The 25,291-nt window shown below is 40.9% G+C and overlaps 1 protein-coding gene across 3 annotated transcripts in view; it reads right to left on the bottom strand.

Annotated features, from left to right (window-relative positions):
- erbb4b (erb-b2 receptor tyrosine kinase 4b) overlaps positions 1–25,291 on the bottom strand; it is a 370,775-nt gene that overhangs the window by 129,942 nt on the left and 215,542 nt on the right. For all 3 annotated transcript variants that reach the window (XM_078261658.1, XM_078261657.1, XM_078261659.1), the window contains exon 3: positions 23,179–23,365. In XM_078261658.1, coding sequence (XP_078117784.1) covers positions 23,179–23,365 — 187 coding nt within the window. The remainder of the gene's footprint in view (positions 1–23,178; positions 23,366–25,291) is intronic.

Raw genomic sequence — 25,291 nt, forward strand, 5'->3', positions numbered from 1 at the left:
AAGCAGCTGATCTTGAGACACACACATCCGGCGATGGTTGTTGTCATGAGGCATGAGCAAAGCCATGTCATATTGCTGTTATTACAAAAACAATTTTCTTTCCCATTTTGTTGTTTTTCCCATCCTTTTATTCCCACGCTGCAAGCAGACAAGATCAATTATGCCGCACTACCATCACAACACGAAATCCATCTGGGATTTAAGCCCCAGTCAGGGACAGCAGCCCTAACAAGTTTGTAATTTTATATTTCACCAAGGTGGTGGGAAAAAAAGGCATATAGCTTGCCATCATAATATGAGCCGCCTTGACCAACCAATGATCGTCAGAGGACTGATTCATTTCGTCACACACACGCACGCACGCACGCACACGTACACGTACACGTACACGTACACGCATGCACACAGTCTGTTGAATGATTGGATACGGAGGGTGCTTCCGATTATTGTTGTGCAGGAGTTTAGAGAATGCCTAATCCTGACTTTATGTGAGAAAGACTGGGAAATAGAAAGAGAGACAAATAAAGATGGGAGAAAGCCACAGAGAGACGAATGGCAGGAAAGAAAGACGGAGTGAAGCCCAGTAGCAGATTTGCATTATTTACAGAGCTTGTGTGTTCTCTATCTTCCTACAAACAGATTACTGACACAGGGCTGAAACCAATGAGACACATAATCATACACGAGGCGCCCCACCAGCACCACATTGAAACAGCCAAATACAATATCGTCCCACAAAGGCCAGATTAAATGATACTCCTTGGATAATAGGCAGTGGTGGTATTACCTACACAGCCCCCCCAGCCTTAGCTTTCCCTCTCTATCTTTCTGCATGTGCTGTGGGAGTTCGGGAGAAAAATTAATCCTGCCTCTCACCACAGGAGGGATATCGGTGGGCTAGGAGGAGGCAACGTCTCAAATTCAAATTGTTTACACAATAAGATGCTGCTGGCAAAGTAGGGCAATGGACGAACCAATATATAAACAAAGTAAAGCAGGTATTATGACAAAAACGCCAGCAGGACATCTCAACCCTGGTAAACCAAGATACAAGTATCTGTGCATTCATCTTCATACTGGCTGGTGGGACTGTAATTGGAGCAGACATTTGTCAGATTTAGGTGTAAACATTTCCAAGACATATTTAGCCACAGTTCACATAGGTTCCAATGGTTTTTTATGGTCCTTAAAAATGTATGTCATTTTTCAAAAATGTTGAATAATGAATGAATGTCTCAGCTAAGGAATCATTTATATGTAAATAAAGCACACATTCAAGCATTAAATGAAAGCTAGCTTTCTGCCCCTGATTCAGCTTCAACACTTATAGGAAAAATATTTAAAATAATTTGACCCAGATTAGAATTAAAATTAGGACTGTCAAACGATTAATTTTTTTTAATCTCGATTAATCGCTGAATTTCTATAGTTAACCGCGATTAATCGCATATTTTATCACATGATTAAAATTATATTATTTTGCATTTCAGAACAGTTTTTAAGTACATATTAACAATCGAAAGCAATTCTTACCAGTGTATCTTGATTGGGAATCAAATTAATGTAAAGAAAGTTACTTTATGAACTTGATTTTAAGATCCAAAATACTGCTTTGCCTGAGTGGGGTAGCATCACGTTAACTGTATTACTATGCTTAGCTCCGTAGGTGGTAGCTCAAGCTTGACGTGCTTTGGTGATATTTTAATTCAGCTTTACACAATGTGCATATGGCTTTCGACGAGCCGTCCGGGAGTTTTGGAAAATACAAAGCTCCATTCAGAGTTATTGCTGCGTCTTTCTCCATCATGCCTGCAGCCTGCAGCAGAAGGATGTGTTATGAAGAAGTGGCAGCTTGATGATAAGTAACGGTGCTGCAAAGGGTCAAAATAGTAGCCTGTTAGGCACGACGCAAAGCCGAGTGAAGTGTAAAATAAATTAATAAATGCCAGCATGCGATTAATGTGATTAAAAAAATTAACGCGTTATGCTCGGCCCTTAATCGCATCGGGATTAATGCGTTAATGCTGACAGCCCTAGTTAAAATGCATCCATAATCTCAGTCTATTTGTAACGAAATTTTCATACTCTTTAATGATTTTCCAAGTGTAACTCACTAAACAGTACCTTAAAAACCCTTCTTACATTCAATAATTGTGGATCTTACACGCTCTAAGGCAAGGCTTGCTCTTCTCCAAAACACTTTGTGATAGACATTAGGTCATTAGCAAACAAGTACTGTATAGTGTCTTGAAAATGAAAAAAGGGAGCACATTAGAATGAAGAATATGCAGTGTAGACTTTATTCTACGGTATTCATTCTTTGAATATTTCCAGTGGACAGTGGACCTTTAGATATGCTGTTCATCATTAATCGATCAAGAATAGGTGTCCTCACGTCAGGCAACTTGAGCCATAGTCATCAGCAGGCCACACGGATACAACCACCATATTTCATGGATCTAATCTGGAAATGTAAACAAAAGATTTGAATTTAAGATAGACATGAGCCACATTCACACTCGCAAACACAACACATTGAACACACTAAACAGACCAAAAAAAATAAAACTCTCTGTTCAACACTGTCACAACAAGTGACCTTCAACACCATCCAGAGGGCTCAACAATTCTAATGCTACTCGCATACAAGGTGCATTTGGACAGGTACTGCACACAACACACTGATGTGCACTGCCACATGACCGAGTACAAAATGCTGTATAACAGTTTAATTGGCTCCTTGCTGGCGCTTGGCCCAGGACAGTTACAGTATTTCCCATGGCCTCTGTCACCAATATATGAATAATTAACAAACAGATATTACATAAAACATACAACATGCAAAACTCATGCACACTTTGCCTTTTCATTACAAGTAAATGCTTGGCTTGCACATTTGCTGGGTGTGCAGTTGGTGGCCAGGGGGAGATCAATGGTTAAATGTTGTTGTTGATTGTTTAGTGGGTAGAGAAGATGTCTTAATTAGTTTGTTCACGTAGCTACAGCTCATGTCTCCAAACTACCTCCTCCCCTCCTGCTTCGTCCTGAGAGCAACTCTGACTGTTTCTGAATGAGTGCATGGCTTCAAAAGGCACAGCAATCTTTAATATCAGGCCGCATGACCATTGGAGGAAAACAATATGAAAATCAAGGAGGCAGAAAAAATGTATGCAGGCTATTATTTTGATGGTAAGTGCTTGTTGTGATTTTTGTTTTTTTCTTTATTGCAGTGTAGGGATGGGTTTGATTAAGACTGGGAGGCAAATAGCAAACCAATGATCAGAAAAAGACATATTAATGAGTTTGTGAGAGTGAATTAATAAGTGTTGTGTGGATTGTTTAATGAAGAAATATATAGGACAACAGAAGCACTATAATAAATGGTTGACTTGCTCCAGTGTTAGAGGACTGCATTATCAGATATCACCAATAGTGTTTATTTAAGAAGTTTACTGAAGAAGGTCCATGTGCTGGACTACAGCCATCAATACATACAAACATATCGATATCTTAACTTCATACCCTGGGAGGTATATATGTATATACTGTATAAGAAAAACAAGCCGGCTTGAAAATTAAGAGGAAACACAGTCAGCTGGATAGTAGTTAGAAGATAGACAGGCAGCAAGAGATTCAGAAAGACACTCAAACAGTCAGGTAATTACAGTAGATAGACAGGTATTAAATCGGAGAGACGGAGTTTCTCCCCTCCTCTAGCAGTTGGACTGGGGATTTTACCCTGGGTCTTCACTGTACTGTTTCATGGACTCTGAGAGCTTCAACTTGGATTCAGCTCAGCGCTGCTATCAGCTCAGTGGAACAGAGGGGAGAAACTCTGCGGGAAGATGAGGATGCATTCTGGGTCAAAGAGGCTAAATGCTAGGCCGCAGATCCTGCTGTACACCGCAGGAGCAGTGGAAGGCTGAAGATTTTTCTAGGATGCACTCGACATACTAACAGAAATGCCAAAATAAGAGATGACTGCACGCGCACATCCACACGCAGAACGGAAGCTTGCTAAAATCATATTCACACACACACACACACACACATGCTTGGCTCAGGGTCGGCAGTAATGAGGCCCTCAGTGCTATACGTGCCTCGAGCAACAATTAAATTACTATTTTGCTTTATCAGTGGGATTGTAACCAGAAGGTCCCTCATTTGAATCACTACAAGATTTGGGTGTGGGTGGGGAATGTCAGCACTACTCTGCCAGCCTTCTGCAACTGCTATTATGAATTGCTTAAAAAAGACACTTTATTAGACTGTTTCAATGGCAAACCATAAAAAAACTATGTACTGGGAAGTGCTCAATAGCTATGTTGCTGGTCCATAAAGGCACCCTTCCCAACTACAGAGCCAGCATTAGAAGAGGAAAGTAAGATCACCAGTAAGTAGTTCTACAAGGTAGCTATAAAGGGACAATCTTAATGTACTCTCACATTAATAAATAAAAAAATAAATAAGCAAATGAGTGAGTGAAAGATCGTGCAAAAAAACAACTGTACATGCTGTTTGGATAGATGAATAATAAATGACTTAGAGTGATTGATGATAGGAGAACGAATGACATCTATTTTACCAGCCATCATTCATCAGTGTATCTGTTCATCTGTCATAATAGATGATGGCTACTAAAAAAATAATGAGAAAGAAACATGTAATGTAAAGAGTGTAGAGTGCAAAGATTGAATAGATGATGCATGAATTACTGAATGAAACTATTTGTTGAAGCAGACTCACTCCCGAGGCCACATCCTCTTCATGCATCTTCAGCATTTCTACTAAAGAAATAAAGAAACACACTTAAAACAACATTGAGAGAAGGTAGTTTCTGAGTTTCCATATGCTGCTCATGTTGCCACACAGCGCTGCGTCAATCACTGTGCTCTGAGTTGCTCTTTTGCCGACAGGAGGTGTCAGGACAGCAAATCTCTGCCTTTGCTCTACAAATAGGTGATCTCCCATCCCATCCATCATCTGCTACTGCTGCACAGTTCCATCCTTGCCCTCCAGTCCCCACTGTTGCCAAGCAAATGCTTGCAGATACCAGATGTAAAGTATGTGTGTGTATCTGTGTGTACTTGCATGTAGGTGAACGACAAGAAAAAGGGAAATGTGTTGGCATGAGTGCATAAATTTGCCCTGTACATCCGTCTGTGCATAGACATAACCAAGCCAAAAGAGATTGTAATTTTGGAGCCAAAGTCTGCTCAGTAGTTATCCAGCGGAGGAGCTGTGGTAACGAAGTCCTGCCCATACACCCGCCCTGTACTGCAGCCAACCACCAGGGGGCGATCAAGATGTTTTGGCTTTTAAGGTGAATTTTAGATAGTAGTGCCTGGAAGTCACACAATGTTTTACAGTTCAACCAGGACAAAACTAAAATATTACTTATAGGTTCCAAGTATAAAAGAGAGAAATTGACAATAGCATTACATCCTGTAGGACATACTGTTAGCCATCAGGCAAAAAAGCTTGGTGTCATCTTCGACTCAAAACTAAACTTCAAGGCTCATGGGCCATGTCACTAAATCATTCCATTTCTCTTTCTGAGCAACACAAAGACATTAACGCACACTTTTAAATTGAAGCAGGCTTGATGATTGTACAGTGTCATATTAACCAATGAAATTCCTAATACAAGATAGTGTGAGATGTCTTGCAGCATGCATCACAAACTTCATATCTCCTTTAAGGTCAACGGATGAAGCAGCTTCCACATGGACGGCATGCAATTCTAACAGTTAACGCAGTCCCCAAGCGAAATGGTGGTACCCATTCAAATATAATTGCACTTTTATGTGTTTAACTATTGACCTGAAAAGAACAACTGCATTAATTCGACTACATGAAAGTGCTTTGCAAGAGGTTCACCAGAGAGATGGCAGTGTTGGGATTTGACTGTCTCTGAACACACTGCGGTCAAGAGCCACAGCGTGGGCCGTGTGTGTGTGTGTGTGTGTGTGTGTGTGTGTGTGTGTGTGTGTGTGTGTGTGTGTGTGTGTGTCTCGCATTGATGGGTTGGTAGAAGAAAGAGATGAACTGGATAAGGTTTATGGAAAAGGGAGCATCGTAAGACCAAAACAACTGGATGGCACCAAGTTGGGAGATTGAAATTTGAGTTTGAGTTTCTGTTGGTTTTGTGGTTCTGTTCTTGTTTCCTGTTATTGTTGTGTATTTGTTCGTTTTCTGTTGTACCCCGTGTTTCCTCCCTTGTCTTGTCTAGCTGTAGTTCCTGTCTTGTTTTCCTGTGTGTCTGTATGTTCTGTTTCCTGTTTTATTTTGTCGGTCTTGTTTTCTGTCTTGTCTTGTCTTATTTTACTTCCTGTGTTTTCCGTCCCTTGTGATTGCCCTAATGTGTTTCACCTTTTCCCAGCCTTGTTTCACCTGTCCCTTGTTAGTCCTCATTATCCTGTTTATTTAGTCTCGGTGTTGTGTTTGGCTGTTGTGGGATCATTGTTTTTTTTGGGGGGTTGATTTAGGTCAAGTTGTCTGCTGGTGTCGTTGCTAGTCTTCTGTGTTTTGCTTCCTGGTCTTCATGCCTGTTTGGATTATTATTGTGTTCCTGCCTGCCAACCTCTGGACACTTTTTGTGTAAGTTTTGTTCAATAAATTCCTTCTAATCTGCATTTGGGTCCAAGCCTTGTCAATTCCTTGGCAATCCTTGACATATTTAAGATTTAACAGAGGCACAGCCACAGATGAATGTTTTCTTCATGAGTACATATGTTCTGTATGTACAGTATGTGTCTGCCTGTGTGTCTGCATATGTATGTGGAAACACACACACACACACACACACACATTCAATGCACATTTATATTTAACATGCTGAATGACATTCATGGCTGAGTGGCTGCGGCAGAGTGCAGCATGATGATCACACTGCAATTTTTGAGGTAATGAACAACCACTTCCATCTCAACACAAAAAACATTTGAAACTTTTAGACTCACCAAGGCATATTTTATTGAAACTTTTAAAACTATTTTTGCAGTCAAGTGTTTAGGTGGAAAACTAGTAAAACCTCCTATAAAGGCATTTCAAAATAAGTGACAGTTAAAAAAATAAATAAATACAGCAATAGAAAACACAAATCGTCTTGAGAGGGGTTACGGCTGTGGATAAAACAGGAGCAACAAATGGAAAAGGAGAAATGTGTGAGAAATGGCTGTCTTTGAGGGGACAAAAGAAATAACTGCCTGGATGTACAGCACCAGTTGGGCATGGGTCTACAAATTGTAAGACTTCAGACTTTGTCTCCAAGGGGAACTTTTTTATCACAACACTGTACATTATAGACCGCACACTCACAGAAAAATGAAAGTACAAACATAACAGAATGACATGCAGGAAAATCACACAGACAGATAACCGATAAAGTGGCACTGATGTGTTTGATCTGGGTGTTTTGTTTAGGTCTGCTATGGCTGCAGGCACCAGGCTTTTGCCATAGCGCGCTCTCTTGCACCTCAGGGACCTGTACCTGCGTCCAAAGGGCAGAATGATGGAATGGTTGAGTGGATGGGTGTGTGTGTTATCCTGTGCTACTGTGGTTGTGATGTGTGTGATGGCCTTGGAATTGAGCTGTGGGTGTGGGGAGACTAATTTGGCAGAAATGTTTGACGCGGTTCGTGACAGAAACTGAGTGCTGTCGCAGCAGAGCATGTGCCAATAGTAGTTGTGTAATGAAACTAGACATTGGATGATTAAGGTCTGAAATACAGGTATTGGTCAAAATGAATGTGTTGCAATTTCAGTCCAAATAAAATTGATAGAAAACCATTCAGTGCTATTATTCAATCTTTTACATTGATACAATAACATGTGTCCTTTTTTATCCTTTGTGTCACTCTGAAGAAAAAATGAGAGATTTGCTGAGGTATAGTAGATGGCATGGGGGTGTCGGCCATGGCCCCCATCCCCCAAACATACGCCTCTTCTCCGCCAAGATAATTGCATTCACAGGCAGCTGATTAAATTTGGCCCATCCCTTATGCAATTGTTTCCTATTAGCCTTTATGAAAAAAGGCTGAAATTTGGGGATTATAACAAGGCAAAGCATCGGTTTAAAGATGAGAAGAGGAAAACATAAAATCATGACAGAATAGTTATGGAGATGGGGGCATCCTTGCATATTTTCAACTTAAACTGTGATAAAACCCTGGTAATCTGAGCTTCATGGGTAGGGCAGAGGAGGGGAAGGAGAAAATCGTATTACAATACCTTGAGATAAGACGAGAAAGGAAAAACAAAACCATGAAAACAATGGAGGAAAGACAAATAAGGTAAGACAGGAAAGATTAATAAGGGGACAAACAAGTGAGCGATTAAACAGTAAAAGGACCTTCAATTGCTGCTGCTGAGGGCCACTTAGCTTATCAAGGCTGAAGTGTGATCAGCCTGCCAGCTGAATTAAAATAAGCCACACTCTCTGGAATCGGCAAAACAAAACGAGAGACGCAGAGAGAAGGAAAGATGGAAAGACTGAGGAGAGAGAGCATATCTTATCACAAGCATACCAAGAATGTTGGTTTTACCACAGAGGAAGCTGGCTTCAGTCATTATTTGCTCTACACGTCATTGAGGCCTTGTTTTTCCAGACCTACTGAGAGACATTCAGAAAACACACTACAGGGCACAGCTCTCACTTTGTTCACACAACTCTTGTATGTGGTGTGAATCAGCCATGGTGGGAAAGTCCACCCAGAAGACTGAAAAGTAGGTTTAAGCTGAAACTACAAAGCATAATTGTCTGAATGTTCTATTTTGATAACATAGTAGAACATATTCAGATACGTGTTTTTGTCTTGCGTGAACTAACTTCTCTCTTTGTCTCTCAAGTCAAAGGATAATGTTGACAAACATTTTAAACATTTTGTCCAAATGCTGCTTCACTTTCCTCAAGGTAAGACTGCCCACCCGGTGCGAGATGTCAGCCAGCATTACACTGTCTCAGAACACAACGGTAAAGCAAACGCTTTCAGAACACATCCATGACCAAACCAACCTCTGTGTATGGGCAATAAAAGGGGCCTCCCAGCCTGGTTGTTGCAAAACAAACTATTATAAAAAAAAACTGAATATGACATTATCAAAGAGGCAACAACTGGTAATTGAGTTGGAAACACAGAGCTTGAGAAAAATACCACTAATAGAAGCCAGAGCTTTAGCACCACAACAATTAAATGTATAATGGCGAGGTGGCAGATAAGTCAGGGAACGCTTTTTTTTATATATATATATATATATATATATATATATATATATATATATATATATATATTTTATATTTGGTGAAGTCATGCCTGGTGTTGCATATTGTAACACCCACCATATCTCTGTGGGCACCTGAGATGAACAGAAAAGTCCTTTTCATGTCCCATTACCCACTGCTGCCCAGAGATGGCGACTTAAGTCGCACAAACAGCTGACTTCAGACTTGACTCGGACTCGAGCTTCGAGACTCGTCAACAACCTGTTGTCATGCAATTATTGCTTTTTAAATCTATATTCATTCATGTACAGTGGGGAGAACAAGTATTTGATACACTGCCGATTTTGCAGGTTTTCCTACTTACAAAGCATGTAGAGGTCTGTAATTTTTATCATAGGTACACTTCAACTGTGAGAGACAGAATCTAAAACAAAAATCCAGAAAATCACATTATATGGTTTTTAAATAATTAATTTGCATTTTATTGCATGACATAAGTATTTCATCACCTACCAACCAGTAAGAATTCCGGCTCTCAGAGACCTGTTAGTTTTTCTTTAAGAAGCCCTCCTGTTCTCCACTCATTACCTGTATTAACTGCACCTGTTTGAACTTGTTACCTGTATAAAAGACACCTGTCCACACACTCAAACAGACTCCAACCTCTCCACAATGGCCAAGACCAGAGAGCTGTGTAAGGACATCAGGGATAAAATTGTAGACCTGCACAAGGCTGGGATGGGCTACAGGACAATAGGCAAGCAGCTTGGTGAGAAGGCAACAACTGTTGGCACAATTATTAGAAAATGGAAGAAGTTCAAGATGACGGTCAAACTCCCTCGGTCTTGGGCTCCATGCAAGATCTCACCTCATGGAGCATCAATGATCATGAGGAAGGTGAGGGATCAGCCCAGAACTACACGGCAGGACCTGGTCAATGACCTGAAGAGAGCTGGGACCACAGTCTCAAAGAAAACCATTAGTAACCCACTACGCCATCATGGATTAAAATCCTGCAGCGCACGCAAGGTCCCCCTGCTCAAGCCAGCGCATGTCCAGGCCCGTCTGAAGTTTGTCAATGACCATCTGGATGATCCTGGGTCTTCCAGCATGACAACGACCCGAAACACACAGTCAGGGCAACTAAGGAGTGGCTCCGTAAGAAGCATCTCAAGCTCCTGGAGTGGCCTAGCCAGTCTCCAGACCTGAAGCCAATAGAAAATTTTGGAGGGACAAGACAGCGTCTGCTGCTGCAACAGAGAGCGAATTGGTGTGGGAGAAAATTGCTGCTTGAGTCAATGCGTAAGCATTAACAGTGTATTAATTTCATATTTAATCACAGTTAACTTATAATATTACTGGTGAAAACTGGAATTGTATTACACCTATAATTTCATTTAGGTGCAATCCTCCATCCATCCATCTTCGTCCGCTTATCCGGGGTCGGGTCGCGGGGGTAGCAGCTCCAGTAGGGGACCCCAAACTTCCCTTTCCCGAGCCACATTAACCAGCTCCGACTGGGGGATCCCAAGGCGTTCCCAGGCCAGGTTGGAGATATAATCCCTCCACCTAGTCCTGGGTCTTCCCCGGGGCCTCTTCCCAGCTGGACGTGCCTGGAACACCTCCCTAGGGAGGCGCCCAGGGGGCTTCCTTACCAGATGCCCAAACCACCTCAACTGGCTCCTTTCGACGCGAAGGTGCAATCCTGCGGGCGAAAAAGTAAGCTATACTAATCCCATTCAGTTTCAAGAAAACTGCCATTTGCAAAAAACGTAATGCGACACAAAGAATCTGCTGGGATGTTGAAGCATGTCCATGATGGTGGATGTTAGTGATATGAGGACGGATAAGGTATCTACATATCTGATGGACTGTGAAAAAATGTGGAAATGAAAATACATTTAGTTGGGACTCAATATCATCTCCCGACGTAAACTCTCTGTGAAGTAATACAGCTTTTTCATCAACGGGATCATCGACAAAAGGATGACATGTTTGAGAAAAAAAAACGTTTTATAGGCCTAATCTGCCTAACAATAAGTTTTATTTATTAAGTGTTTATTCACGCAGATAACAAACTGCATTAAAATGCGCCTGATACAGACTGAATGAATGAATGAATGAGGAAATGAGTGAGAAGAAACCTCGAGTTTCTCTCAGTCTCCTCCCTCTGACACTGTATGAGAGGGAGGAGACTGAGAGAAACTCGAGGTTTATTGAAGAAAACCTGCTCCCGACCAGGTTAGGTTCACAGACTCAGTTACCATAGTAACTGACTCTGAGGTTAAGTTACCTGTCTTTCTGAAACGGAAAACCCAGAGTTTCCCTCATCTCAGGGTTAACAAACTCAGAGTTTTCACTAAACCTGCTTTCTGAAACGGACCCCAGTTCTCACATGTTTGCACCATGGTTGGTGTATTAACTTTCAATACATTTGTTTCCCTCAAACTTTGAACACTGAAGAATGTAATGCATGATGAGGTTGGGCTTTACAGCCAGTTAGTAACACAGACAAATATGTATTATTTGCTGCAGATACCAAAATGTTGAAAAATACAGTTATGAAATTGGAACAGTTTTGTAATTTGTATTTCTTCAGATTGCATTGCAGTAGACCCCATAACGTTATCCTACAAATGATTTTGATACTGTACTGTATGGATGGTAGCTACAGGACATGATTTGAATTCATAAGATTTAACAATACAGTGTTAGGGACATATCAGATGGCCAGAGACTTGAGACTTGACTTGGACTCGTGGCAAAAGACTTGAGACTCAACTTGGACTTACAAACAATGACTTGTGAACATCTCTGCTGCTGCCCCCATCAATAGCTGCTCTACTTACACAAGGCTTCGGTCTAAAAGGCAAAATATAAGCATATTAATTATTAATCTGCATGGGAGAAAAGGGGAGGAGTCGTAGCATTGGAGGGTAATCTATGTGTTTATGTGTGTGTCGGCACTGAGGCGAGGTTATCAAATTGGTTCTGAGAGCACTGCTTCTTTTAAACTCGTTGAAAGCAAGCATCAATGATAACAACTGAAATAGGTGGTTATAGCTGGAAATCTCAAGACCTTTATCCTATCAGCATATAAGATATGCTAAAAGATCCACAGATAAACCACTATCCCAGACCCAAAGTCTATAGTTTTTGTAAAGCAACACATTCTACATGCTGTCATAGGGAAAATAGATGGCAAAAATTATTACAAAGGCAAACAAAAAACTACAAGAACATAGCTTACGCTTACTGCCTAAAAAGACACTGATTTCCAAACTTATATTAAGGTTTTACACCTCATGTTTCTAACAATGAAAATCTTGTATCACCTCAAGTCCACAGGTGTCCATTTAGGCCTCACAACTAAGTTGATAGAAAGTGACATTTTCCTTAGTGGCTTTTGAGACCCACCGCCAGTCAGCTCCTATTTTATTTGCTTTCCCACTCATTTTGCTCCTCCTCTGAGATGAGCACTGAGCGCCTCTGACATCAAAGACCTGTCTGCAATGCAGTCTGGCCTTCAGAATCAAAGTAAGTCAAGGACTTGGAATCGTTTGGAATCATTTAGAGGATTTGGTTTCAAATCCAATCATCGCTTCCCAATTTAATACGCGCAAGTTTTGGTTTCCGAAGCGGCAAGGCGCTTGTTGTGTTGCAGCCATGGAGCACAGTAAGCAGCCCTCTAGTGTGGCTTTATTTTACATTGAAAAAGCCCTGTAAAACTGCAAACCACCATTGAATCAAAATAAAACTTTCCTCTTATCTGTGAAAATAGGCATGTGACCCGTTTCAACTCCACCCCTCAAAGAATCGGAATCAAGATTCGATAAGAACCGGAATCGAAAGTAAGAATCGGAATTGGAATCAGAATTGTTAAAATCCAAACGATGCCCAGCCCTACTCTTCAAAAACAGAATAATAAATATAAAGAGGTAGGTACAGCACATACTGGACAACAACAACATTATACATTTTAGAAGGGTAAAGCCCTTCAGGTGTTTGTGAGTGTTTGTCCACTTTGGGTTTTCTGAATGTTGCAGTGTGACAAAGTAATAGTAATTAGTAATACTAGCCTTTAGGCTGTTCTAAACTGCATCAAATTTCTTTATTCAAATGGGTTATCATGTACAGTGTAATACATATGAAGTAACAAAAAACGCTGCCATCATTTCAATTTTTGGTCCAGTGATGTTGATATACTACATAGGCGCGACTGTTTTCGCCAAAAACAATGACAGCACTAGTTATTTGTTCAAGGTGGAATCACATTATCACTGTGATAGCCCTGGAAAAGCTCCTTGTTTCTGATTGGCTGGCAGGTGTCCTTTAATTTTACTTGTGGACAACCAGACAGCTATGATATATGTTTATTTGCAGTTCTACAATTGATGAGTCAGTATGAACTCTAGGTAAGCAACAGTGAGGCTTAGAGCAGTGTTGATTTTGTCATCATAAACTATAGCAGAAAATATTTGTTGAGGACCTATTTTTCATGACAAAAACCAAACTATACAATCATTAAAAAAGAAGTATGATGAAATGCATTACATTTTCCGTTGACAAATGAAAAATAAACAATAATGTGAAAGATGTAAGAATGGACAAATTAAGTAAAAATGGACACAAATAAGTACAAAAAAGCCCCAACCCGATTAGTGAAGCAGTATCCCCCACTCTGTCAGTAATGCTATTTGACATTACCAGCTCTTGAAAGAAACAATGAGAATTAGACAAGAAGCATGCAGCAACAAAACATCTGGGACAAACTACGAAAACATGCAGGCAAGCACGCCATTAAAGGTTAATTAACGTAACTTTATGTACTAAATGTATTATTATTATTAACATTATCAAGTGCTGTGGATGTGGATGTAATGTTAACGTTACATTCAATCAGCTTATCGAAAGGAATGTAAGTTTCAGGGTTAGTGTCAATGGTCAAACATCTAAAACTTACTCTAGATGTTTGCTAAAGAAATATAACTTTATCCAACATTTTAGGTTCTTCACTCAAGCTTAACCCAAATAATGAAAAACAACGAAGTGACAACAAAGTGAGTGAATCCAGCCTGTAAATGATTTGCTACTTTGCAAAGAAAACAGGTAGCTGTGGTAGTGTGAGAGAGAGAGAGAAAGAGCTAGAGAGAGGAAGAGCTAGAGAGAGAGAGAGAGAGAGCGCAGACACGTTACACAGTTCAAGTGACTGAGAAACATATGCTAATTTATATAACCTATAGAGCAAATTAATCCCCAGCACACATACTCAATGAGTCATATTAACACTCATTCTGTTTTTTGTTCCCTGCTGAAACAACAGGCGAGAATTTAGCCGAGATTTCAGTGTCCCATTGGTCTCTGAGCCAGTTTTACATCAACATCATGGAAACTCGTAACCTGATCTAAGATCAGGGGAAATAGAAAATGTCGGCGGAAGAGAGAAGAGGACTTTGTTTTGTTATTAATTGCCATTAAAATTCCTTCCACGCCTACTTTAAGTTTTAATGAGGTCAAAGTCGATTCTCTCTTCTAGCAGGCCACAGAGGTTCAGTTTGGAAGGCAAACTGGTAATAAAGGGTATGTAGTCATGTTTAGGTAAGACTGGATATTTCTCTAGCTGATGAAAGGTGAGGCAGAGGTGGACGCTTGGGCTGGACAATATTTCTCATCAGTGAGGATAGTCAGAGTGGTCATAGTTTGGTCCCTAATGCAATCATGGGCTTAGGCAATGTAAATAATGTATTGGAAACAGGCACCTATGACACATATGAGCACTACTGTACTGATGTATTCACACACTAGCATGCTTGCATGCATAAAACAAAGACATACATGGTCCCTAGAATGGAAAAAAGTACTTAGATGCTTACGTCACATGCATTTGAAATGCCTAATATTTAACTATTTGGAAGATCAGAAAAGCTGTTGTGACATTTTCTAGATTTCTGGATTTAATCTGGGACACATGTTCTTTGTTGTAGTAGCCATCCTCGCATGATATCAACTATGTAGCAAACAAATATGAACGCCGATGGGTCATTAATCAAAGCTCGGTGGTTGATTTAATTCTTCCTTTGATGAAAATAATAAATACAAGGGACCTGAGCTGCACAGAAGTCAATCAAAGGCTGGATTCAGGCTGCTTCAATAGTATTAGCAACAGCCATCTTTTTGATGTGTGTGTATCTGCCTTCCACTTTTCCAAATGCTACTACTTCTTTTAAGGCTTTTTACCTTTTGCGCAGACAGTTCTTACAGTTTCAGGGCTTATCTGACATAGTTTAGGGAAAAATGAAGTCGACATAGGGTGTTATAATGATGGTTGCTTTAATGGTTGTTTAAATTTAGTAATTCATGTACATGTGAAAAGGGAGCTTGATTTGACGAAGATTTTGAGCAAAAAATTAAGTAATTTATTATATGCAACACACAGAGACAAAGACAAAGACACACATACACACACACACACACACACACACACGTTTAATTGGCAAAGATCTTTAAGAAAGAAGTATTATTTCTACTTTCTCATAGCAGGTTGTGTTGTGGTTGGCCATAAATATTTCATAAAACCTAGTAATTTTTTGCTTATAAAATCTTAAACTTAAACAGCACTCAAAGATAATGAATAAGAAAAGCATAAACAAGCAACACTGCACCCTTAAGGCAACACTGTGAGCAACATATACATGTAGGGATGGCCCTGGAGCAAAATTAATGAAGTCACTTGTCCATGTTACATTTTACATCTAAAAAAGGAAGTACTATATGGAAGAAATTAATGAAAGAAAGGACTGTAAGATTTTAGAAGTGGGAAGTTATGGAGGATATTATTCTTGATTTGTGACCTGGAAAAATCGGGGCCATCATGGGCAGAGGTAGCCAAAAGTATAGAAATACCTAGCATTTAACTGAAAGTGTGTACATTGTAATAGTATCCTGCCATGTTAGCTTTGTGCATCACAAAAATACGCAAAAAGTATAGAGTACATAGCTTTTAAAAGAAATTCACCCCCTCCTATTCCCCTGGCATAAAAAAAACATTTTACCATTGTCTAACCAACCATTAGCTCTAACGGTGCTTATCCACTGCTAGTACCAGCTCTACTCGGCTCAGCTCGACCGCAGTGCCCCGTCCTCCATTTTCCATTGCAGATTTACGTGGCTGGTTGTCATAGCGACGCTGCAGTGACCTAACGCGACACACACACACACACAGAACGTCGAAGGTGTGTTGTTTTTGACTCTCGGCATGTGGCTGTTTGCCACAGCCAGAAGACAACTTTAGTTTAAAAAAAAAAAACACTGGCTAAACTATTTAAAAATGGCGGGTTTGTTCAGGACACCCCCGTCTGTCGCTAGCAATGATGACACAGTGATTAGTGACGATTCTCTCCGACCAATCAGTAGTCTGCAGGTTTTCACGTCACCTTTTGGTATCGCCTCAGCTCGTTTGGAACCTCGACGGAGGTGATACTAAAAAAAGTACCTGTTAGCAGGTACCAGGGACTTGTATTCATAATGGAAAACCAAAAAAGGAGAGTAGAGTTCCATGTAATGGAAAAACGCCATAATAGTCTCACTATCGCCTTCACACAGTGGTATTACAGAGCAATCAATTAGCACCAACCACCACTGATGGCCCGTTCCGGACTTCAATTTAACATGTGCCTCCTCACGATCCACATTAGGGGCTCACAAATGTGACAATATGAATGTCGTCCTTCAAAAAGAAAGTCCCTCTTGCCCCCTTCCCGGAGCAGTGAAATATTGAGTGTGACACGGGAGTAATTGCATGGGAAGTAATCAATTAGACACACAATTGAAGGAGACCTGAGGACTGTGGGCTGCCAGGCAAGAGGCCCGACTAAATTCTGGTGACGTGCCTTGAACCAATCTTGCCTGCCTCCTGTGGCAGAATTGCTCTTTCTTCTCCTAGTAGTTAGATGGTGAATGGAAGTCTCAGGGATCAGAAGAAGGCAGCAATTTTATGCCCCCCTCTCAGCAGTCCCTTGTCTGGGGGAAACACACTGACTCAAATCATCCCTTTCACCTTGCCCCATCCCATCTCGTCCTTTCACTGTCTCCCTTGTGCATCAACCAGGAAACGTTCAGCAGATGATAGCGTACATTCACTGAGATTACCCCATTAAATATTTGCGGTAGGCTTTGCAGAACACAGTCAGACTGTGCTCAAACGGGTGTTGCATACAGTATGCAATGGTACAAACATTACGTTGCATGCATTTGCGTAAAAGACATGAATGTAACAAATCAAGCCAGCTATCGAAAATATGAGGAGAGACACAGAGCCAAGGAGAGAGGGATACAGAGATGGAAGAAAGACCGAAAACGGGGTAGATAAAGAGAGAGCAGATGGGCCATGAAGGAGTGGATAACGCCTTGGCGTAAAACACAGGCTTGTGTACATGCATGCGACGAGAGAGGATCATTCAGCAGATGGGGCCTCAGATTGGATGCTGCATTTTGGACAGACGCAGTGCAGGCGTAGGGGTGGTTAGAAAAATGAATCAACAACACAAAACAAATCTGAAAAAAAAAAAACGATACTGGATGAAAATGTGGGAAAGGGAGGGAGGGGGGGGTGGCAGTAAAATACGTTAAATCAGAAAGCTCATCTGTGTTGTGCTCCTTACTGACGCTGTTATTATTTTGCCAGGGAGGCAGGCTGTAATTACCATGTGAAAGCACAGAAGCTGCCCGGGGTTCATGTGAATCCAGACGGAAGGGCTGAAAACATTTGCCTAAGCAGGAAGGAAGACACTGCAGGTCAGCATGCATCAAAATACAGATTAAGAACTTTGAAAATGTCAGGAGGCGGCTATCTTTAACATTTTTCTTGCTTGGCTATGGGAAGTTAAGGGTAGAAAGACGTACATATTTGAAGCTTCTCTTTGCAGCAATCACAAAAAGCAGAAAAAGGGACCAGCTTTTTGTCCTCACAAAGTAATATCAAACAGACAACACAACTAAACTTTCCACACAAGAGCAAAGAGTTGTTAGCATTTCTTATTCACTTCTATACACCCCCTTGCACAAACACCACCCCTCAACTTTTCCCAGCTTGACTGTGCCTTATATTTCATATTGATGAGGATAACTTAGCTAAGCTTGATTGAAAGGTGCATCAGAGGGAGTCCTATCCCTGCTCAGCCAGAGACCTCCTCCACTCCATCCTCCAGTCCCCTTAAATCCAGGGTCCATTCACAGCTCGCAGCGAGTGCACCAGAAAAAATCAATAAGTGCAATGCTACAATATACTAGCGACAAATTGATTTCATCCGTTGGTAATTTCAACCCGAGTAGAAATGCGGGTGGGTTTCAGCACTGAAGGGGTCTTTTACTGTAGCTTCCCTCGATTAGCCCCTTATGTAGTTAATGCGTTTTATCCTCTTATATATGTTTCTTATGGATTATATTGATCATTTTAAACTTCTCCTGGGAGCTGCTGGCAGAGGAACGGTGGACCAATATGACAGCAACATCAAAGGCCTTGTAATGAATGCGAGCCTTGAACTCACTAATGCACTTACAGGAAGGATAGAGTTTTGATGTACTGCTTGATGTACACAAGTGGATCTATCCGGATGGTTTAGGCTCATGTCCTTCCACAGCAGCACACTGTAGAATGATGACAACTGCAACAGAACAAACTGGGACACATGCGACTTGATCTATCCCCCTCCCCCCAGCAAGAGCTTGTTCAACTGTCAGGACCATCTGTGCAAAAAGCAGTGATATGATAGACCCTTCAAGAAAAGTTGTTACGAGTCCAATGTTTTGGACGTGATCCTAAACAGCCCCATCTATCCAAACTTGACATGCATATACATTTTCAAAGAAGATTTACTCTATAGAAAATGGACCTGAGGACAGTCAGAACTGTCCTTTAATAGACTCGAGGATAATTAGACCTAATCCAAAATGCAGTCGACTATAACGGACCCAAAAAGAGAGTGAACACTAACACTGGTAGCAGACACCAATTAATGAGCAGCCACGGCCGAAAAGAACAGCTAGACACAGTTTACACTTTATCTTGTCTCAAGGGTCACATTTTTTCCCTGCAATGAGGCATCACATGACCTATAATGAGATATAAACCCAGAGAAATAGAACAAGAGCCTACCTGGCTACAATTAGATCATTTGGACATTATTTGGGCCCTGGGTCAAGTCTTGGCTACTGGGAACCAATTGGAGCACTGGAGAACTCTGGTTGGTATGCTATTATAACAACAAAACTTCCCATAACATAAGAGAATCTTCCTATTACAAGAAAATAATTGTATTATAAAAATGTCATGAACAAGAAAGTGAGCAGAATCTATTCAATTTGTCAGTAAGAAAAGAAAGTAGGGTGAAACTCAAACAGTCAGAGCTATGAAGTAGAGCAGATTCAGGCCATGGCTGTTGTGCATTGCTTCCCCTTCTACTTCATGGCTTGAGGCCATGGATAGTACATCAAACAGCAGCTTCTCACATAGTCCAGCCCTGGCTCCTTCAACACTGGCTTCAACTTGGCACCACAATGAAGAGGACAGGCTTAGCAAAAAAAAAAAAGCTGGTGCTGGACAAATGAGATTCCCTAAGTACAATGCAACATGCGAGAAAGAATACAAGATGGAACATTACGCACAAGCACATACTCTTTCTGCACATAGAGTTGCGGCTCGCTGTGTCGCTTCCTTCGACTCTGGGGGATCACCAGGAAGGAACAGTTGAAGAGAACAATGAGAGACAACTGAATTATTTAGAAAGTGGGTTTGGAAGCAGCAGAGACGCAAGCTCAGTGCTATGCTTCTTCCTCAAAAATCTAAATAAATTCTAGTCTCAGAATGAATTGTAATCTCTCAATACAGATAGATCTTTTAAATTCTAGTGCAAACGGACAACATTGTCTTTCTGTTGCCTCAGTGTCAGTAACATTTATTCATACATGTGTATGATATTACTTCCACTGCATTTTTGGGTGGAAATAAGCTTCAGTGTACTGTTTGCCAACAGTCCAGTCTGACTGCACTGGGAGCTCATCCCCATGGAGAAAAAAGCAGCAATAAGTATTTTCAAAGCACATTTTACTTACATTCCTCATCATCGAGGACATGAATGGCACTATGTGGTGCTACCTAATAAATCATTCAAATCTCATTTCTCAGGCTTCCCTAAATGTAAAAGATGATAAGCAAAGTATTCATGTTATGATTTCACTGAAGAGCAACATTTTTTGGAAGACAATATAGCAGTGTTTGCACCAAGGGACTAGACACAACTGACCTGGGGTCTCATTTATAGAACTGTGCATAGGATCCTTACTAAAAGTGTACGTACGCCGAAAAGCCAAAAATGGCGTACACCAAAAACAATTCAGATTTATAAAACCGTGCGTACGTACATCTGTAAGCAATGTTTCCTTTATAAATCACAGATTACCTACAAGTGTGCGTACGTGAATCAGCCTCTTATCCCGCCCTGCACACGCCCATTTTTAACCATAAATAGTCAATGCAAAGCACCTCGTGAATACTGATAAGTATGTTAATGACACTGGCAGTCACCGAATCATGACGACTGGCGGAGAAAAAGCAAAAAACCTCTCAGACGCTGGTGAATTGCTGCCAATTGAATTATAATTTCGGCCTGTTGTCACACAGTGTAGGGAAACCTAATCTATAGACTACCTTTATTAATAATATCTTCCAAAACGGCAGGCATTACGGCACTCAGGGACAGCTTCGATATACCAGACCTATATGATAAGATTTAACAGAACTATACTGTATATTATATCCAAACAAGCCTTAGTGATAAAGGTGAAGATTATATATAATATTTATTTTTTTAAAAACACTTAGCTGGTTTTCCCTCTGGAAACAGCCGGTTTCCCCCAGAGTGGCGAGAACCTATATTTGGACCGGGATGGCACGGTTCCGGCGCGTTGCCCTCTCTACTGGACCCAATTCAGTACATAGATCCAAGAGCGCAGCTTTATGGAATTTAAATCGGCATATTAGCCAGTCATCGTCATGGTCCATTGGGGGTTAGTCCTCCTGCAGAGCCAGCAGTGCCATCATGCAGCATTACGCACAGGGGTCACCGCAGTATTAATATGTTTACAACAATTAGAGTGATTGTTAACACCTTGCCAAAATCACAGCATCAACTAGTGGTACCCCACACAGTACTGGTGCACAGTATTAAAGACAGATATTTAGTTATTTACACTGTGTTCTGCCGTTATCTAATGCTAGGGTATTTAAATGCTATCCTGTATTCCATGGAGTCGGGCCGTCTCATCCTCCTGCACTCCGTAGTGGACAATGTGACGGTGAGACAGCAGCGATTAAATATGAACGAGTTTTGATTTAAGATTTGATTTGTATTTTACAAGGTGTTTATGGAACAATTATCACTCAGTACAAGCGCAAATAACACTGCTGGATTTAATCTTCATGGTAACGTGGATGATAAGGAGTGAAGAAATGTGCGTGAGGCATCAATACTTGAAAATATTAAGAGTAATCTTTATTCCCACATGTACTTTCTGCAGTCTGACTTCAGTTCACCACCTCACCATCTGCGTCGCCAATTCCCATTGTCTCCAAAATGTGCGTACGCATGGGTCAGAGTTTGCGTGGAGGACCGCACATTCTCCCGTCAAGTTAGTTTTTTATAAATCACAACCTTTGCGTGGGAAGTGGCACAAAAACAAAAACGGGGCTAAAAATGTGCGTACGCCACTTTTATAAATGAGACCCCAGGACTTACTATAACACTTCTACTTAATTATATTCAGCCATAACACCAATTGATTCTATCTTCATTTTCAGTCACTCAGAATATTTGGGAGGTTGGATTCAACTTCAAAATGAGTTAATAATACCTCATACATCATGAGGTGGCCTTGGCATGCCCCATTTAGACCATTATTGGAAAAAGCTCTAGATCTTGTTTGCAAGTCAAGAGCTTCATTTCTTACTGACCTCAGGGTCAGGGCGCCTAAAGGAAATCTAGCAGCACAAGGATCCACTGTTCAGAAAGAAGCAGAGCCACCCACACAATGTTTTCCTACTTAGTTAAAAAAAAAAAAATCCGAAATCACATTCACTGTCTTCTTCAACTTCTGAGGATACAGGCTTGGCTTGTGGAGTGGGTGGTAAATCAGACGTGAAACACTTTGTGTGTGTGCAGGACCAATGGGTGGAAATGACAGAAGAGGTAACGTCTTTTCACAACATCACGAGTCAGCATAGGGTTAATTGATAACAGCACCAGTCAGGTACTTGGGAGAAGAAGAAGAGGCAGACTGTCTGCATATGTCTATCTTGCGTGAAAGTGTAGAAGCCAGTAAACAACTACCAGCATATTGGCCAATTTATGCATTTGATGTTCGAAGTACCATCCAACCAGTGTTTCACTGTTATTGTTATTGAAAGATTTTTAGAAAGCAACCCCTTGTTATACCCTTTGTGGGATGTTGTCTCCCACAAAATAATAATACCGGGGATATCTTTACCAGCTTATTATTAGATCAATGCAAAACAACACTAATGGACCTTTTTGACAGCAGACATTTTGACTTGTCATAGTAGGAAAAGCACAGCTGAAATTGATAACCTTAACGGTGGCTCAATTCCATCAAGTGTCCCAGTAAGCTATTTCAGTGAGTCAGCATGCACAACACCAGGGTCTCTCCTAAGTGGAAAGCAGCCATCATTAATGGTTTTGAATACACCTGTGCTTTTCCTACTATGACATGTCAACATGTCTGCCTTGAAAAAGGTATATACCTCTTCAAAGTTGGATTGGACTCATATTTGCATTGTCATTGACTAACAGGCCACGTAATTGCTCAAAAGGCACTCACAAATCCCCAAAACAAGACACAACAGAGAAACATGTGAGCAACCAGAAAATAATTAAATCGCTCACCTGTGAGGTTTCTCAGACCCAACTGGCGCAGACCGAAGTTTCCATCGCGTCTGTAGTTGAGGAAGATTGCGAGGGAGTAGCGGTCCTCATACAGCTTTGTTCCTCGGATGATCCTCAGGTTCTCCAAAGGCAGGTAGTCAAACTGGTTCAGGGCCACCAACACATAGCCTGTCACTTCTCGGATTGACTGTGGAAAGAGTTATGGAGGGGGATGTTAGTGTGTTTTAACCGTGCAAAATATTGTTATAAGCTAGTACAAGGCTAAGAGGTAGTTTACAAAAATGTAGTGCCCGCTAGCAGGCCTTGAGGACGCCACATTGATGGTTTTCCAGTGCATGAGTATAAGGAACTCAGGGTTTAGCCAACATTGTTTTCAGCCATCAATGCACCACTGATGATACATATATTTGACATTGTGCAACATGTTGATTATGATGATGCTTGCATGCTTTACAGTCTGCCTACTTTAACAAAGATGTTGGTCCATCTAGGTGGATCTTGTCGTATGATTGTAATCATTTATTTTAAAGCGAATACTCGTCTGAGTCCTCTGATACTGGCTTTTATAAGCTCTTCTAAGAAAATGGGTTTTGCTGATAATAGGCTGTTTCAAATTATGCACTTTCAAAGTTCAGGTCTGGCTTCTGTAAGTGGAAGTGAACAAAAGTATAAAAGCACTTAATATTAGCTCTTCTTGGTAGTTCTGCGTCTATCTACCTTGCATAAATCGACTCTTCTACCCTATGTGGAAAGCTTAAGCCTTAAAACATGACCCATGTGGTAGTGTGATGCTTTAAAGATGTTTCATCTTCTTCCCATTTTGTTTTTCTTCTGCAGGCAGTTCTTCCTCTTAAAAGCTATGAGTCAATCCAGCAGTGCACAATCTCTGGTAAACAGTTTTCTGCCAATATTCTTTTTATTGGTCAACATTCTGTTAGAAGTTGCCATTGACAATCAAGTAATACTATTTTATGACTTACAGTAGATCATGTTTTTACAGAAAAAAATATATCACTTAAGATATGTTTCCCTCTACAGTATATATGTAAGTTCAGCAAGGTTCCTGTTTGTACTGTCTTTATCGTGTCACCTCCTGTAACGGCAAGATCCAATAGCTGGATACATACAATCCACAGTTTCACAATGTCTTTCATATTTTCTCCAAGTTTGAACGAAGAACCAGCAGAGCCATGTCACACATTGCATATATCACCTTCGTTCACCAAAAACTAGGCCAATGTCATTTTGCTGTATTGTGCAGTTTAAATGCATTGGTCTCTGATAGTATCTTGTATTAGTGTACAAGCCATATTTGCAGAACGTTGCCCATGTAGTTTGAACAGACATAAACATGTAGTAACAATATTTCAAAGTTGTCATATCTACCAATCCACCAAGAAAATCACAATGTTTCTTCTCTTACCCTTTAGTGCTTCTGAATGTCTTATTTTACATTGAAGGTAATTCACTTTAAGCTTTGAATGCGGAAGTATGGAATATAAATAAGTTTGCATGCCAAGAGGGGTATAGAGAGAATGCAGCAGAGAAGAAAAAGAAACAAAACAAAGACAAAGGTAAAAAAAAAAAAGAAAAGTCAGGAGTACATCAGATCATTGACATCTATCTTCAAGGTCCCTTTCCACAGATTCAATCATGCCAGCGAGTTGAGTTAGAGCATCTGAGTGAGGAGAACTTGTTTTGGGGCTTTTGACCTCAATGCAAAATTTGGCAACTGGTTCAGCACTCATGTTAGGGGCCCGGCCTGGGGTGACTGAGCCACAAGGACAGCCATTGCTTCACACTTTAAATGTCATTTAGGAGATAATATAACGACTGTCGAGACTTTGGCGCGGAACCACCCAGTTGGAGCTGCTGTTGCATGAATCAAAGTGACAGGCTGTGTCCTCTTTCTCCCATCCACCATCATGGTGGCTGTCATTAGCAGACAGGCGGTCAGAAAAGTCTTTCCACGCCAGCCCCGATGATGCTGATAATCAACAAGTCTGTGTGTGATGTGCTGTTGCAGCTGATGGGCTGAGCTGAAATAAGTCCTAAGGAGGGCCCTGGCAGTGTAGTCATGGCGGCTGACAGCTGTCAGAGAGCATGGCCATCA

Source organism: Sander vitreus, chromosome 11 (genome assembly GCF_031162955.1).
Source record: "Sander vitreus isolate 19-12246 chromosome 11, sanVit1, whole genome shotgun sequence".
Classification (NCBI taxonomy): domain Eukaryota; kingdom Metazoa; phylum Chordata; class Actinopteri; order Perciformes; family Percidae; genus Sander; species Sander vitreus.